A 17037-nucleotide genomic window follows, 5' to 3' on the forward strand; every position below is an offset into this window, starting at 1 on the left:
TTTCGATTTTCGACGAATTTTTGAAAATTCAAATTATTGTAGGTACATTAAAGAAGACAATTGAAAGGTGTATGACCCATCTTCAACAGTTCAACTTCTCTCAAGCTTCCAGTGGATTTTTTAATTTTTTTAGTTGAGGGAAAATTGTCATAAAAGGGATCAAAATGAAAGTCAGTAACTAGGTACCCTTTTTTTTTTTTTTTTTTTTTTTTTTAAAGAAATTTTATTGGTAAAGTTGGAGGGTACAAACATTCATGTACTCGCCCCCACCACCTCAACGTGCCATAAGTAAACTCGAATTAACCGTCTTTAAAGTATAGTTTCGATCAATTTTATCACAAAATTCGTGAAATCATTTCTATGCATTTAATTGACAAATTTTTACCATCCGAAAAAAATGTTTGGGAAAAATGAAGAAATCGTATTTCCCCAGTCGATTAATTTTTCTGGTGAACTTGAGCTATTTTGTTGTGTTGATCGGATTTTTGATTTTTTCAGTTTTGGATTTTAAAAAATCGCTGTGAGAAATGAGAGTAGATGAGTCTCCTCTTCAAAGATAATTTTAAAATCTAAAATTCTCAATCAAAGTGAATTGAAATGTCAAAAATTGATAATTTTTTCCAAAGATTCTAAATGTCTGACATAATGTCAAGATTTCATTGAAATTTTTTCCAAGTTCTCAGGAATCAGATAAAAATAGTTTGATAAATATTGATATTTTTTTCAGTCTAATACATTCTTAAGCATCAAAATGTCATAAATGGGTGATTTTTTTCAGTTATTAAATGCCTGACATAATGTTAAAAATCCATCTCAATTTTTTCAACTTCTTGAATGCTTAAAAAAATATCATATCCCGGCCAAGTGTTGCATAATGTCAAAATTTTATTCAAATTCTTCTCCCAGTTTTTAAAAGTTGTTGAAAAAAATGGATGTAAAGTTTCCTCTTCAAAGGAAGTTTATCATGGACATGTTTTTTGATCAAGTTGACTTAATGTTCGATCAGACATGATTGTCCGGACCAGGTCTTCAGCCTGAGTTCTATGCTGAGAAATGCTGAGATCTTCCGCAGTCTGATGCCTGGCTCCGATCAGATAGGTATGTTGGTCTAGCTCTGTATGGACGCCAGTTATTTTATCAAAATTTGATCTGATCACGTCTGGTTTGATCATCCGGACCAGGTTTTCACCCCATTAACTTGTCTGTCTGTAGGTCCGACTTCTTAAGGTCATTTGGCCCGTGTGTCCAAAAAGTCTCAAGGTCACTGACCGACCAGTCTAGCCTTCCAAGGTCGTCTGTCTACCTGTCTGGCCTCTTAAGGTCATTGACCCGTCTGTCCAGCCTCTCGAGGTTGTCTGTGTGTCTTTCTGACTTCCCAAGGTAGTCATCGGCGATTCGATCAAATGTTGATGTTTTTATCAAAAATTTACCAAATTTGAAAATTCATAAATTGACCAAAAATTGAGAAATAAAATCCAGCATGATCTAGACGTGTATTTTGTAGGTAGGTAGAGGTACCAATTAGGGGTGTACTTTACTTACCTACTTGATGTTGTTTCAATTTTTTTATGAGACCCAGAAAAATTGGAAAAAATTGTTGATATAAGTTGAAACGACCCAAAAAAAATATCGAAAAGCTCGACGTATTTCTAAAAAAAGAAAACAAAAATTTCATAAATTAAAAAAATTGGGCAATTTTTCATTTTCAAAAAAGTCGTACCTATACCTATTAAGTACACTCATTTTAGGCATTTTGAGAATTTGTTGTATTTACCTATTTATTAAAATTTTATGAGGGTAGCATTGGATATACGAGAAATAGGTAGAGGAATTTTCGTGATTTAAGAATTTGACTAGGTACCTACTCTAAAACGACCGGAAAAAATGTGCAAAACTGCCAATAAGACATTTGAATTTAAATAGTCAATAGGTAATAAGTAAACGATAGAACATGCCTTTGGAACCTTTTTCTTAGACCCCTACAAACGGTGAAGTATACAATGAAAATAAATTTTTAAAAATGTTACATGAAAAAATTCAAAAATAACTTTTTTGTTGTGCGAGTAAAAATACTGATATTATATCAGTAATACAGACAATACTTATTATTACTGATGTAACACCGGAAACTTCCCACCATGGATGAACATTTTCACTGAAGAAACTTGTTAAATATCATTCCATTTCTTTGTTAGAATTGTGCGTAACTTTCTGAAAATTTTTCAAAATTTCCCAACATCACCTCCCGTTTTATTTATCATGAAATATTTCAAGTGCTCATTGAGATAAGCAAAATGAAGTACGTAATTATTCAAAATTATTTGATTAAAAAAAGATAGAACGCATTTGATGAATACGATGATAGCTCATTACTTTTCAAAAAGTACCATATTATGAATTGTTCCAGGATCGTAAAGGCATTGCATTATTCTAAGATTGAAAATTCCAGCGAACAGATTTTTTTAAATTAGGAACTTTTTTCGTAAAATTTCAACTTGATGGAAAAATAATGATCGAATGAACTTCGAGTAATGAATTATTTATTCAATGTAAAATAATTACAATGATCATTATCAACAATATAATTCAACTATATAATATATTACTACTTTATAAAATTTAAAATATCTGTAGAATCGCCACGATACGAATGGGGTTTTAAAATTAAATAAGAATACAACTTTGATACAGCTTTTAAATAATTTCAACTTTAACAATGCATCGATCAACAGCAAAAAATTCGTCTTATAATACTCGTTTATTAAGTAATTATTTAATGTGCGTCACGCTTGCAGCGTGAAAACGGTACATTCAATATACGTAAGTTTGACTTAATAATCGAAATCTTTCAAAAAAATATTCATCGGTAATAAAATATTCAACACGAAAAAGAAAGAAGAAAAAAACAAACAATAAATTCTACTTTTATTAACGAATTAAAACAGTTACGAAGCAGCTACGATGAAGAAATATTTCGTATTATGATCATGGAATGGTTGAAAAAAATATACACATGTTGGTAACCTGAAATGAAACTTGCTGAAAAAACATGCTCCGATAAACGTACTTCTTTATAAATAATACACACTAGTAACTTATTTCGCTTGAGCATGTCTGGACGAATCTCTCGGGTAAAATTCAGCCAAAGTAGCAGCCGGTATTCTTTTCAGCATTTCTTTAGGGAAAATACGTAACAACTGCCAACCAATATCCAATGATTCGAAAACGCTACGATTTTCGTAATTACCTGAGGAAAATATCACGTGACGTTGGTTAAATTTGTCTCATACAGATGTTCGAACATGAAAAAAAAAAAAAAAAAAAAACAAGAGCACTATACCTTGGGAAATGAAGTTCTTTTCAAATTTAGTTAAAAATTCAAGGTACAGCAAGTCATCGGGAGTTAAAGCTTCTTCTCCTACTACAGCCTTCATGGCTTGTACATCTTTACCAATGGCGTAACAAGCGTACTGAAAAAACCAAACAATTTATAAAATTATTATTTTGTTTAAAATAAGTGCAAGAATATTGACGGTAGAACTTACCAGTTGATTGGATACATCAGAATGATCTTTTCGGGTCATACCTTCACCAATGGCAGATTTCATCAATCTACTCAAGGACGGTAATACGTTAATGGGTGGATAAATTTGCCTATTGTGCAATTGTCGATCTACGTAAATTTGTCCTTCGGTAATATAACCAGTTAAATCGGGGATAGGATGGGTAATATCTGCAAGAAAAAAAAAATAAAAATTACATTAGTAGGTGAAATACAATAATACATTAATACATAGAGTACATCGCTATTAAAACGTACCATCGTTAGGCATAGTAAGAATGGGGATCTGAGTAATGGATCCATTACGTCCTTCGACTCTTCCGGCTCGTTCGTAGATGGTAGCTAAATCGGTGTACATGTAACCTGGGAAACCACGACGACCAGGTACTTCTTCACGAGCAGCGGAAACTTCTCGCAAAGCTTCAGCGTACGAACTCATATCGGTCAAAATGACCAATACGTGTTTTTCACATTGGTAAGCTAAAAATTCGGCAGCGGTTAACGCCAAACGAGGTGTAATGATTCTCTCGATAGTCGGATCATTGGCCAAGTTCAAGAACAAGCATACATTTTCCATAGAACCGTTTTCCTACGGAAAAAATAATATAATTAGAATGCTCGATGGTTTCCAAATACGTAATAAATTAAAATAAATTCGTAAGTGAATAATTACTTCGAAATCTTGTTTGAAAAATCTGGCTGTTTCCATGTTCACACCCATAGCAGCGAACACGATGGCAAAGTTATCTTCCGAATCATCTAATACAGCTTTTCCAGGTAATTTAACAAGACCAGCTTGTCTACAAATTTGGGCAGCGATCTATTCGAACGGAAAAAATATAAGATGACTTCGACACAAGTCAAGGTCAATATCACTGTGCTAAGAATTTACTTCATTGTGTGGTAATCCAGCAGCCGAAAAAATAGGAATTTTCTGTCCTCTGGCAATAGAATTCATAATGTCGATAGCTGATATACCAGTTTGAATCATTTCTTGCGGGTAAGTACGCGAGTAAGGGTTGATCGGTTGACCTGTAAGAAAAATTCAATAATAATCCATCTTATTCGACATTCTGCAGTCCCTCAATCAAGACAGCCCAACCCACCATCGATATCCAAATAATCTTCAGCCAAAATCGGAGGTCCTTTATCAATTGGTTTACCGCTGCCGTTGAATACTCTTCCCAACATATCTTCCGATACCGGAGTTCTCAAAATATCTCCCGTGAATTCGCAAATCGTGTGTTTGGCATCGATACCAGTGGTACCTTCGAACACCTAAAACCAAACACTTGGGTTACACCCCTTGTTACATTCGTTAAAATTAAACGTGTTTCAAATAATCCAAACGTGCCTGGACAACAGCTTTAGAACCGCTGACTTCCAGCACTTGACCAGAACGGATTGTTCCATCGTTCAATCTAATTTGTACGATTTCAGCGTACTTTGGAAACTTCACGTCATCCAAGATGACCAGAGGACCATTCACACCGGAGACGGTTTTATACGCTGAAAAAAATCAATGAAAATTATAAAAGTGAAACAGAGGCTGACACTTGAACTTGGGAAAACGCATAGATCGTCATAATTGAAGATATTCTCCGATTAATTGATCGAATAGATCAATGATAAAGGTAACGCCCATGAACCTGCTATCAATCAGGACACTCGTCTATATAAATATTGAATAATAGATACTTACTCAATCGGGGTTGTGAGATGAAATCCCTATTTACGACCAAAGCATGCTCGATAAAAGCTTGTTTTGTCCCCATTCCTCCGTCGTAAGGCATTTTTTCTTCAAATTAAATTATTACAAAATGATAAAACACATAGAAACTGAATCAGAAAAACACAACAACGCCCATTCCCTTTCGAAAATTGCTATCAATTTTGTGAAAAATACAACCAGGAAAATCAGTTGATCGATAGAAATTTTGCCTGCGTGATGCAGCAATGCTTCCATTTAGACAAAAAGTCATTATTAAAATTTAAAAATATTCCATAAAGTCAATAAAATTTCCGGCTTGTTTATGAGCTTTGACTATATATACATGGACTGCTATCTTCATTGTCGCCGATGAAGCCGAAGTAATGGAGGTACTTAATCGGGAGCATCGGGAATTTTCATGCGCGCGCAGGAATCCGAATCGCGCTCACACCTTCCAATCACCAGCGACGGACACCCTCCTACGTTCCAACAACCGCACTGCCAGGGCTTGAAAACCGGATAGATATCACTCTCGGTTTTGGTTTCGGTTTTATGTTTTTTGAAAAAGTAAAGGTTTCGGTTTTGGTTTTGGTTTAGGTTTTCAAAAATAATATCTCTCTCGTTCCGGTTTTGCCTAAAGGGTTTGATTTCAAAGGAATCGGTTTCGGTTTTGGTTTTGGTTTCGGTTTTTTCCTATTTTCTCCTTTTTTTAGAAGGAAGAAGGCCAAGAAAGTGATCATTTTTTCAAGTACTTTGTGTATGTGACTAGAAAGCTGCACTTTGGCAGTGCCAAATTTGTCAATTTTTTCAGTTTTCAGGCCTTTTTACCTTTAGCATCAGTTTTCACTTCATTTTTACCAAAAATGCAGTATTAATAGGGCTAATTACCTGAAAAATTCTGTAGGACTAATCGTATATTCGAATAATAATAAACACATCGAGAAATAAACGGAAATATATTCGTTATAAAAGTATAAAAATATCATCAATCAAGAATATCATCGAAGTCGCGTCTATAAACTAAATCAACGAGGTAGTAAACAGGAGAGCACCCGGATAAGAAGAACAGCCAGGTAAGTATCGCATCGTAGCTGAGATTACTCCCAGTACTGCCAACGCCAACACACCCCTTTAATCTTAGCGGAGAGGCGGAGATCAATAACGTACATCGTAAACATAGGAACTAATGGAACTATCATCTTCGAATTAATAATGGCCTGAAATACAAAAATTATGTTACATATTGAGCAGACAGCTGCAATGTTCTTGAAATCGACCTGAGGCAAGAGCTTTCGTGAGGGCATCAGCCGGCTGATCTTCCGACTTAACGAATCTCAAAATAATCTTGTTACCCTTGATAAAATCTCTAACTATGTGATAATTGAGTTTAGCTATATGCCTGAGCTTGGGAGCTCCAGTTGTTTTAGCGATAGCGAGAGCAGGCTGACAATCACTATGAATGAGAGCTGGTCCATGTCTATTCTTCGTTAAACGTTCTAATAAATCTACCGTAATGACAGCATCCTTCGAACACATGGATAGAGCGAAATATTCCGCTTCAGCTGAGGAACCCGCTGGTACCGACTGTTTTCTCGTACGCCAAACAACCGGATCACCGTACGCTCGCACAAAATAGCCTGTAATAGAGCAACCTTCTTCTCCAGTCCCTAACGACGCATCGGTGTACGCATCTACAAATACACCTTCTTTCTTAATCACCCCTCTATAAGTTAGCCCTAGCTCTGCCGTTCCTTTCAGATACTGAAGAATTCTCTGAGCACGTTCCCAGTCTTCGGGCTGAGGATTACTTTGATGTTGACATAGCACATTCGTAGCGAACATAATATCTGGTCTAGTACCGTTGGCTAGATGTAATAACGAGCCAGTAATTTCCCTAAACAAAGACTTGCCAGGCGTAGGCTTACCAGGATTCCATTCTGGTGTTTTCTTCTCTGACTTACTTTTCTTTTCACAATTTCGAGTTAAAGCTGGAGTATGAACAGCTGGCAAATTCAACGCGTTAAAGCGTTTCAACACACAATTAATAAAACTAGTTTGAGTCAAAGTCAACGTTTGATATTCTTCCGATCTAGCAATTTCCAAACCAAGAAACTTTTTAGGAGAACCTAACTCTTTTACTTGAAATTCCTCTTTTAAACGTCTAATCGTCTCAACAATCTTATCTTTACAATTACCTGTGATTAGGAAATCGTCTACATAAAGTACTAAAATTACCACCAAATGTTTCCTTCGCCAGATATACACGCATGGCTCATTTGGATGATTGGTAAACTGCATTTTCTTGGCTGCTTCATCGAACCTACGAAACCAAGTTAACGGACTAATCTTGAGCCCATACAAAGCACATTTTAAAGCACAAACCAGGCCTTCATCAACTTCCATTCCTTCAGGCGGATGCATATATACCGTAGTTTTCAATCTGCCATTAAGAAAGGCAGTAATAACATCTAATTGAATAATCGACCAACCTTCTTTATTTGCAAGCGCAAGAATTACCCTAACTGTGTGTTTACTAGCCACCGGAGAGTACACATCTCCTATATCGTACACTTCTCTATCTTTGAATCCACGTATAACCAAACGTGCCTTATATCGTATTGAAGAATCATTCTCGTTAGTTTTCCTACAAAATACCCATCTAGAATCTAAGATATTCACCCCTTTGGGCGGTACAACTAAATCCCACGCATCATTTCTTTCTAAAGACGCCATTTCATCTTCCATGGCTTTTATCCAATACTCACGATCAGTACGGTCTAAAGCTTCAGCGTAAGTCATTGGATCCTTTTCATCTTCGAGTAAGCATGCACGTAATGCTGTAACACGATCAAAAGCTAAAAACGTATCGTTAGACGAGTCATCAAAAATCACAGTTTCTTCGACGTTCTCAATGTCAAATTCATCAGAGTCATCGTTTTGACCAACGTGCCTTATATCGTATTGAAGAATCATTCTCGTTAGTTTTCCTACAAAATACCCATCTAGAATCTAAGATATTCACCCCTTTGGGCGGTACAACTAAATCCCACGCATCATTTCTTTCTAAAGACGCCATTTCATCTTCCATGGCTTTTATCCAATACTCACGATCAGTACGGTCTAAAGCTTCAGCGTAAGTCATTGGATCCTTTTCATCTTCGAGTAAGCATGCACGTAATGCTGTAACACGATCAAAAGCTAAAAACGTATCGTTAGACGAGTCATCAAAAATCACAGTTTCTTCGACGTTCTCAATGTCAAATTCATCAGAGTCATCGTTTTGACCACTAGTACTTGGGACAACATTCAATTCACCAGAAGTCTTGCTGGGTACTTCTACACTTACCTCTTCGTTGGTAGTTTCTCGTTCTACCGTGTCGTGCCAGTTAATATCAGTTTCAGTTTCGTCTGAACTAAAATTGAAAACAACATCTTTACTTTTCAATAAATCTCTATACGTAATATTTTCAATAAACTCAACATCTTTACGTTCTATAATTTTCCTCGAAGGTAACAAAATTCGATAACCACTTCTAGTATTGTTCAAAACTACACCTCTAATACCTCTTTCATCAAATTTCTCATAATCCTCTCTAGTTTTCTTCGGAATGGCCAGACAACCAAACCGGCGTATAAACGATAAATCAGGAGTTTCACCACAAAATACTTCATAAGGTGTCTTAAAACCGTTCGATTTGTGAGGAGTTCGATTGTAGATATAAACAGCCTGAGATATAGCATGGTCCCACAAGGACATTGGGATTCCCAAATCGCTCAGCATCGCTGTTGTCTTTTCGCGCAAAGTCCGATTGATTCTTTCTGCAACACCATTATGAGTTGGGGTATCCGGTTCAGCTACCTCTATCTCAATCTTCTCCTGTTTCAATAACCTTCCCATCTCACCTGAATATTCGGTACCTCCGTCCGTACGTAAGTACCGTACCTTAACATCTTTTCCCAACATTCTACGCATCTCATCTAAGTACTTTCTAAAGCAGTCAGCTGCATCACTTTTATAACACATCACAAATACCATTGCGAACCTCGAGAAATCATCTATAAATGTTATCACATACCTACGTTTACCTGGGAATGATAGAGGTGTTATAGGGCCCATCACGTCAGAATGAACTCGTTGTAAAGCTATCTTACTCCGCTGACGTTTCTTCTTCGAAGGGTTCCTGTGAACCTTAGCTAACGCACAAGGTTGACAATCCATAATATCCTTACCAAAAGTTACATTTTTCAAAATCGCCATCTTCGATTTATATAGTTCAAGATAACCTAGCGAAGCGTGCGCCAATCTCGTATGCCATAGAAGACCCAAGTTTTCACGAATCGTCGGAAGCGTTGGACTTGGACCTCCTCCATCAGCATTAGCTAACATAGCCACTTCATTTGGATTACGAACACGCAGATCACTGACCCAGAACGGAGATTGAAACTGAGCTCTAATAATTATGTCACCAGAATTTCCATCTCTGATATAAAAATATAGCGAACTTCCATCAAATGTCGCACCTTGTTGTACCAGCTGCCGTAAACTCAGCAGATTTTCAGAAACTTCTGAAGAATATAAGACATTTGTAAAAGTAATTGGCTTACCTAAAACAGTGTAAGTATGAAACTCACCTAACTCCTCTATACTCAGAACAGACTCCTGTCCTTTCTTAGCGCAATCTATTACCGCTGGTTTACTCAACTTTCTTACCTTGGAGAGAATTCGCCGCTCATTTGTCAAATGATAACTTGCCCCAGAGTCGATTATAAAATTGACTGACAGTACTGCTGTCATGAAACACTTACCCGCCGAGTTAAGGCAGTCATCAGGATAATAATACTTCGAATTTAATTCGAAATTTCTATCGCCTCAGACCATCATAGATTTTCCACCGCTATCGCCTTTCCCTTGACCGGACCCAGATTTACCAGACTTTTCATCGGATTTACGCTCGGGGCAGTTCTTCGCAATATGATCGGTTACTTTTCTGCAGCAGTAGCAATAAGACCCATTCGTCTTGCAGTCTTTCATCGCATGACCTCTCATGTTACATTTTCGACACCTTCCATAATGGTTGCCTTCGGATGAGTTACGGTTCTGATAGGAATCTCTCGAGTCGTAATTGCGCTGATAGGAACCACGTCGATTGTCTTCACGTTCACGTCTCTCGCCACGTCGATCGTCGAATTGCTCACGTCTATCGCCACGTCGATCTCGATCATCGTATTGTTCACGTCGCTCCCCACGTCGATCGTTGTTTTGTTCACGTCTATCGCCACGTCGATTGTTTCGTAAATTTCTTCCTCTTCCATTCGAGTTCGAAGAATTGGCAGAGGCAAAATGAACCCCTGTTGAAGCCGCTGTTGAGGTTACTGCCTTGAGCTCCTTCTCAGTCGCCTCTTCGTCACATAGCCATTTTTTGATCATCTGGTAGTTGGTTTTACTCGTTCGGTTGGACATCGATATGTCGCTGCGCGCCTTCTTTATTTTATGTAACAGCATACTCTTTTTGAAATCGTCCGTCCACACCATGCCTGCTTCTTTACTTCGTTCGAATAAATCCTCCAATTGCCTGGTAAACTTCGACGGCTCGTCAATAAACGGTTCAAAACGTAAGTTCGTGATTTTCTGAAAGAGAGCTTCTTGTAAGTTCTCCGATATTGGCAGTTTCTCATTATCCAACCATTTTATGATTTCGGCCGGTTCCCTGATGTTTTCGACTAAACGCTGGTGGTGTTCGTCAAGGCGACCTACTATGAGTAAACGAGTAGTCGCTTTCCGAATGGAGTCATCGAATCTTGTATTCGGTCGCGGAACTGAAGCATCCACAATATCATTAAGTCTGCGTACTCTTAATTCGTCAAACAGCATCTGCCGCCAATTTCGGTAGCTACTTTTCTCCGTCAGCTTATAATCGATATTCGGTAACATAGAATTGAAGGGTAGCGGAGCACATCCAATATTTCCCACCGGTGGTGGCATCGGTACTGCGGAGGCACCCGTTGACATGATAGGTTGCCTTAAAGATGCGGATGTGGTGCTACTCGAAACCACATTTGCAGCAGTGGTATGTAAATTCACTAATTTATGAGCTGTCACATAACGACCAGCAGGTTTACTAAACGTTGTCACCGTAAGTCGCGGCATATCAGATGCGCTGGATGTAATTGATACTGATATCGGAACTGCCGAAGTCACCGGAACAGCAGATGTCACCGGAGGTGGTGGTGGTGGCGGCATGAAAAAGTAGTTTGGCAAATTGCCCACTAACGAAATCGGATTCGCATTCGAAATCGGATTAGAAATCTGATTACTTACTGAGCTGCTCACAGGAACACTGATTGTCGATCGCATAAAACTTTCCAGCTCAGCTTTGATACGATCCACTATAGGATTTATTATAGCCTCCATCTTGTCCGAATGAAGTTTACACAAGTACACAATCACTACCGAAATGTTAAAAAACAAGCAACGAATCGAAACCTACGCTTCTGTCTACCATGTAGGACTAATCGTATATTCGAATAATAATAAACACATCGAGAAATAAACGGAAATATATTCGTTATAAAAGTATAAAAATATCATCAATCAAGAATATCATCGAAGTCGCGTCTATAAACTAAATCAACGAGGTAGTAAACAGGAGAGCACCCGGATAAGAAGAACAGCCAGGTAAGTATCGCATCGTAGCTGAGATTACTCCCAGTACTGCCAACGCCAACAAATTCCAAAACCAAAACCAATTCAGTTTTCAATTGGTTACGCTCTCGGTTTCGGTTTTGAATTTGAGAAAATAACGCTCCCGGTTTCGGTTTTGGTTTTAGTTGTGGGAAAATAACGCTCCTGGTTTCGGTTTTGGTTTCGGTTTTGAGCAATTTTAATCGGTTTTTGGGGGTTTCGGTTTCGGTTTTGGTTTCGGTTTGCAAGCCCTGCGCACTGCTCGTTGCAACGAAATCTCGCGCATGCTCAGAGCCCATGTCCCGATTAAGTACCTCCATTGCTTTGGCTTCACGATTCCCGTTCAAGAACAATAGAAGATAGCAGTCCATGTATATATAGTCAAAGTTTATGAGAAAAAAATTTCTTTCGAATTTCAACTTCCAACTTTCAAGCTTTTGAAGTTTTTCAGAAACTTTCTCAATTATTATTTTCAAAAAGAAAAAGTATTGTTCATTTCTCATTTCTATAGACAGTTTGGTAAGTATCTGCTTCATTTTACCCGAACCGTACCTTATCTATTTACCTCAATTTTAGCTATTATTTAATTACACTTCTAATTCGTGTTGTGTTCTTCCGAACCTAAAATCTTCTTCATTCTTCGTGTTTGCAGAAATCACCGAAAAATTATGAAGGAAATAATGGATTCAGAAGACTCGATCGATAAAAATATTGTCAAAAATAGAGAACTATTGTACAGGTTAATGGTCAGGTAAAAGAATAGCAATAGCTCAACAAACCTTCCTCTCCTGACATCGAATTTTCTTATGAATTCTGTGTTTATCTTACGCAGTCAGTTATATTACGACGGGCACACAGGACTTGCGACAAGCTTGTCTACTCTGATACAAGCTGATCCACCATGTCCTCCTGCAGACAGACTCTATCATTTGACTATGATTGGATTAAAACACGAACCAGACAGACAGAAGAGAAACGAGCAAAATCCAGTTCTCGGATTGAATCCAATACAAGAAATTTTAATTGGTCCTGGATTAGGTTAGTTCGTTTTCCACGCCGTTTTTAATTCCTTTAAACGTAACATTTCTGAGAAAAACATTTTTTTTTTTTAGATTTGGAATTCGAAACAGATGTAATATCTACTGCACCAGAGCCAGCGTTATATGAAACTGCTTACGTTACATCTCATAAAGGTCCTTGTCGAGCAGGAGCATTCAGTGTTGATGGGCAATTGATAGCTACCGGAAGTGTTGACGCTTCTATCAAAGTAAACTTGAAGAATCGCCAGTGCTTTTCCTATTTCTACTGTATCAATTTTCTAATTTTAATTAATAGATTTTAGATGTTGACCGTATGTTAGCCAAGTCTTCAGCAGAAATCGATAACACCACTGATACTCAAAGTCATCCGGTGATTCGTACGTTATATGATCATGCTGAAGAAGTAACATGTTTGGAATTTCACCCTTCGTCTACTATTTTATTATCTGGTTCCAAAGACTGTCATATTAAAATGTTTGATTACGGTAAAGCTTCGGTGAAAAAAGCTCACAAAGTGATCAGTGTGAGTAAAATTGAGATGTATCATTTTAAGTAGGTGTAGAAATCCTATTTTAATGGCAATTTATTTTAGGAAAGTGAACAAATTCGTTGCATGTCGTTTCATCCTTCTGGAGATTTCATTGTTGTTGGTACCAATAGTCCAATTGTAAGATTATACGATATAAACACGAGTCAATGTTACGTAGGCGCTGCACCGACGTATCATCATACTGCTGCGATTACATCCATCAAGTGAGGATATATTTTTCTTGCGCATTTATTTTTGAAGTAATTTTTGTGTAGGAAAAATTTTGAATAATTTTATGGATAATTCTTACGATGTATAGGCGAATTTAATTCCATACTTATCCTCTGTTGTAGATTTTCACCTGGTGCGAAATATTTCACCTCAAGCAGTCGTGATGGTAGTATCAAATTGTGGGATGGTGTTTCGAATAAATGTGTCAATACTTTTCATAAAGCGCATGGAGGTGCTGAAGTGTGTTCTGTGACATTTTCTAGGAATGGAAAAGTAAAATTATTATTTCCTTTATGATTTTTTAAAATTCATCGTGTTTTATTTCCAATAATTCGTTCATTGGTTTTTTCAGTACATTTTATCTTCAGGCAAAGATTCGACCGTAAAATTATGGGAATTATCTACTAGTCGATGTTTGATTGCTTATACGGGCGCAGGAACGACAGGTCCGACTAGTGATCACTTGATCAACAATAAATAATTTTTCATGTTGAAAATGTGTATTAAAATTTACTTTTATTTACAGGAAAGCAAGAGCACAGAGCGCAAGCTGTTTTCAACCATACAGAAGATTACGTCATGTTTCCGGATGAGGCTACCACTTCGCTTTGTGCCTGGAATTCCAGAAATGCTTCCAGGCAGCAGCTTTTGTCATTAGGTAATTCATAATACAGAGTGTCTAAGAAAAAAGGACTTTGATTTTATCGAAAAGGAGAGAAAAGTTTTTACTTAAAATTGAGTGATTGTTTCAAATTTCAATGTAACACGAAAGAAGCTTTTATTCATGCATTGAAACAATAACTCATTTTAATTCTGATTTAAGGGATTTTCCCCCCGTTTTGGCTCATCAAAAATCAAAACGTATCAGCCCTTATTCTTGGACACCCTGAACACAAACACCCTACTCGTAGTCATCATTTTCAATTCAAAAAGTACACGAAGTTGGAAAAAGCTCGATTTTTCTCGCTAGTTGCGGTATTGCTGTATTTCGAAAGCGATTAAATTTTTGGAAAGAGGTCAAAAAGTCGAGCTCTTCAATTGAAGAGTATAATCCATGCTACTACTGTTTCCCTAAGGCTTCATACTTGCGTCTTTTTGTCAATTAATTTAAATTAGTGATTTTTGAATGTCTTTCGACAATACTACGGAGGAAGTTAACGAAACGTTTCAACTATTTTCAGGTCATAATGGTCCTGTTCGAATGATCGTGCATTCTCCTCATTCAGCGGCATTTGTAACTTGTTCGGACGATTTCAGAGCACGATTTTGGTACAAAAAACATTTACATGTCCTTTAAATGTAATAAAATTCAACTTTCGTTTTTAGAATTACACTGATTTAAGTTGTAAATAAAATATTTTTATTTTCATTCTTCTTCCATCAATTAAAAATTCACCTCGTAACTTAACACATATTACAGCAACATTTTTTTAGGAAAAAAAACGAACAAACACAATACGTATACAAACAGAAAACAAAATTATAAAATATTATGTAGTTGTTTTCTTTTTTACATTCATGCAACTTTTACGATATTATATTAATAGTAAGGTTTCAAACAGAAAAAAAGCTTTACAACATGAAAATATTTGGCTCTTGTTAAATAATGTAAATCATCACAATCCAATGCCTTAAAATAATTTGTATTAAGTATTACGTAAAAAGTAAAAATTAAATCACACGTAAAAGAAAAAAAAATGGAAAAACAACAAGAAAATAATACAAAAAATACACGATGATTATCCGTTCCTTGCGTAAAATTATCTCGATCGGCTGACAGCCTCAACATACAAACTTGAGCCAACATTTCCAGAGGAATGACTTGAAAACTCACCAATCACATATAAAATTCCTCGGTTGATCCAAATAAATACAGTCATGCTCGATTTATCATAGGTTGGTCTAATATCACTATTTCAATCTGTAAAAACACGCTAGGGTAATTTTCTATTTCTAAAAATAGAGCGAATTAAATTTTAAAACGATACATACCACTCTGAGTCCTCGTTCTAATGGATTTACAAGTAGTAGCCCTCTTGGTAAGTATACACTTTCATTTTGTTCGACTACGAATCTAGCGATTTTCTTTAAACTCTGCAACGACAAAAAACACGATGAGTAATCACACGAAATCGTTATTTGGTAACACACGCCAGCGTATTAAACCTCTTCACACACCCAAAAAGAGGAAAACTTACTTTTTCGTAATGTGATTCCATACAAATGAACATTAAATATGCGGTTATACACGCGCAACAACCTTCGCAATAAGTTTTACACGTTCCATTTTCGGCTTCTTCGAATAATGAGTTTAATTGGTTTACTGTATATTCAAATGCTGGCCTTTCAATCTGCGTGATCAACAACACGATTATCACGATTTCAACGAAATCGTTTAGAGAAATGAAATAAAGATATTACCTTATTCTCTAATTCATTTGGTAACTGTGTCTGAAAACGAACCATTGTCCCATGCGTATAATCACGCTGTATAAATGCTTTTGCACAGTTCTGTGTTGGTGAAATATTGGACGGCCTACCAGTCGACATGTTTGCTGTAAAATTCCAAAATTATCGTTATATTAAGGCTATATCTATTACAAAGGATCAAGTTACTCGTAATATAATTACTCGTCGATTTTCTTCGAACGATAAAGAAGTGTTTGAGGAAAACCAATCACTTTAATTTCACTGATATTAACATTAGTTAGTCGTCTAAAAAACTGAGAATTTCAACGCGTAAATGTGAGTCATTTTGATTGTAGGATGTGACTTCTGCACTCTAGTACGCATACGAATGTTTTATCAAATCTCAAGTTTTTTAGTTCAACTTATAAACTTCGATAATAATCCTGAATTAAATTATTTCGAGAGTTTGATTCCCGAAGTTCCCGATAATAAACAAAAACAAACACATAATCAAGGCGACGATTTTACGAACTAGAAACCGAGGTTCGTCTGAATCGGGCGTGATCGGCTATGTTCGAATATTTTCGATAAGTTCAAATTTTTTGATGTTTCATTTTTTTCTCATCAAGCTCAAGCTTCGTCGATCTCAAAGTTTGTAATGTAATTGATAAAATTGATATAAGAAAACCTGGATAATGAAAATTGAAGAATAAAAATTGTAAAGTTCAATTTTCAATTCACTGTGAAAACTTCAAAGTCTAGACTATTTCGTTTGCGGTTTGCAGAAATAACTGAAACTACAGGATACAGGAAGGAAGTAATCAATCATCAAACTTCATTCCATAAAATTCTCAATATGAAATGACAGATAAT

At 36.5% G+C, this 17037-nt stretch overlaps 4 protein-coding genes across 4 annotated transcripts; 1 reads left to right on the top strand and 3 right to left on the bottom strand.

Moving 5' to 3' along the window:
- Positions 1 to 2523: 2523 nt before the first annotated feature.
- Vha55 (V-type proton ATPase subunit Vha55) lies at positions 2524 to 5448 on the bottom strand. The gene is made up of 9 exons (XM_065367777.1): positions 5265 to 5448; positions 4917 to 5071; positions 4669 to 4840; positions 4455 to 4594; positions 4236 to 4382; positions 3821 to 4151; positions 3546 to 3733; positions 3341 to 3470; positions 2524 to 3247 (listed from the first exon to the last, which is right to left on the bottom strand). Exons 1-9 carry the CDS (start codon positions 5353 to 5355, stop codon positions 3096 to 3098), a joined length of 1506 nt encoding a protein of 501 aa, XP_065223849.1. The 5' UTR covers positions 5356 to 5448; the 3' UTR covers positions 2524 to 3095.
- A 764-nt stretch (positions 5449 to 6212) lies between these two features.
- LOC135848012 (uncharacterized) lies at positions 6213 to 11994 on the bottom strand. The gene is made up of 2 exons (XM_065367776.1): positions 10080 to 11994; positions 6213 to 6490 (listed from the first exon to the last, which is right to left on the bottom strand). Exon 1 carries the CDS (start codon positions 11683 to 11685, stop codon positions 10144 to 10146), a length of 1542 nt encoding a protein of 513 aa, XP_065223848.1. The 5' UTR covers positions 11686 to 11994; the 3' UTR covers positions 6213 to 6490; positions 10080 to 10143.
- Positions 11995 to 12322: 328 nt separating this feature from the next.
- Positions 12323 to 15124, top strand: CstF50 (cleavage stimulation factor subunit 1 Cst50). Its single transcript, XM_065367779.1, has 10 exons — positions 12323 to 12474; positions 12608 to 12706; positions 12788 to 12993; positions 13068 to 13222; positions 13291 to 13518; positions 13588 to 13748; positions 13878 to 14028; positions 14108 to 14201; positions 14282 to 14413; positions 14937 to 15124. The coding sequence occupies exons 2-10, from the start codon at positions 12624 to 12626 to the stop codon at positions 15050 to 15052; spliced, it is 1326 nt and encodes a 441-aa protein (XP_065223851.1). The 5' UTR covers positions 12323 to 12474; positions 12608 to 12623; the 3' UTR covers positions 15053 to 15124.
- Positions 15125 to 15321: 197 nt separating this feature from the next.
- Positions 15322 to 16683, bottom strand: LOC135848016 (golgin subfamily A member 7). The gene is made up of 5 exons (XM_065367782.1): positions 16387 to 16683; positions 16177 to 16310; positions 15954 to 16106; positions 15748 to 15849; positions 15322 to 15676 (listed from the first exon to the last, which is right to left on the bottom strand). Exons 2-5 carry the CDS (start codon positions 16303 to 16305, stop codon positions 15632 to 15634), a joined length of 429 nt encoding a protein of 142 aa, XP_065223854.1. The 5' UTR covers positions 16306 to 16310; positions 16387 to 16683; the 3' UTR covers positions 15322 to 15631.
- Positions 16684 to 17037: the final 354 nt, after the last annotated feature.

The sequence above is a fragment of the Planococcus citri genome, chromosome 5 (genome assembly GCF_950023065.1).
Source record: "Planococcus citri chromosome 5, ihPlaCitr1.1, whole genome shotgun sequence".
In the NCBI taxonomy this organism is placed as follows: Eukaryota; Metazoa; Arthropoda; class Insecta; order Hemiptera; family Pseudococcidae; genus Planococcus; species Planococcus citri.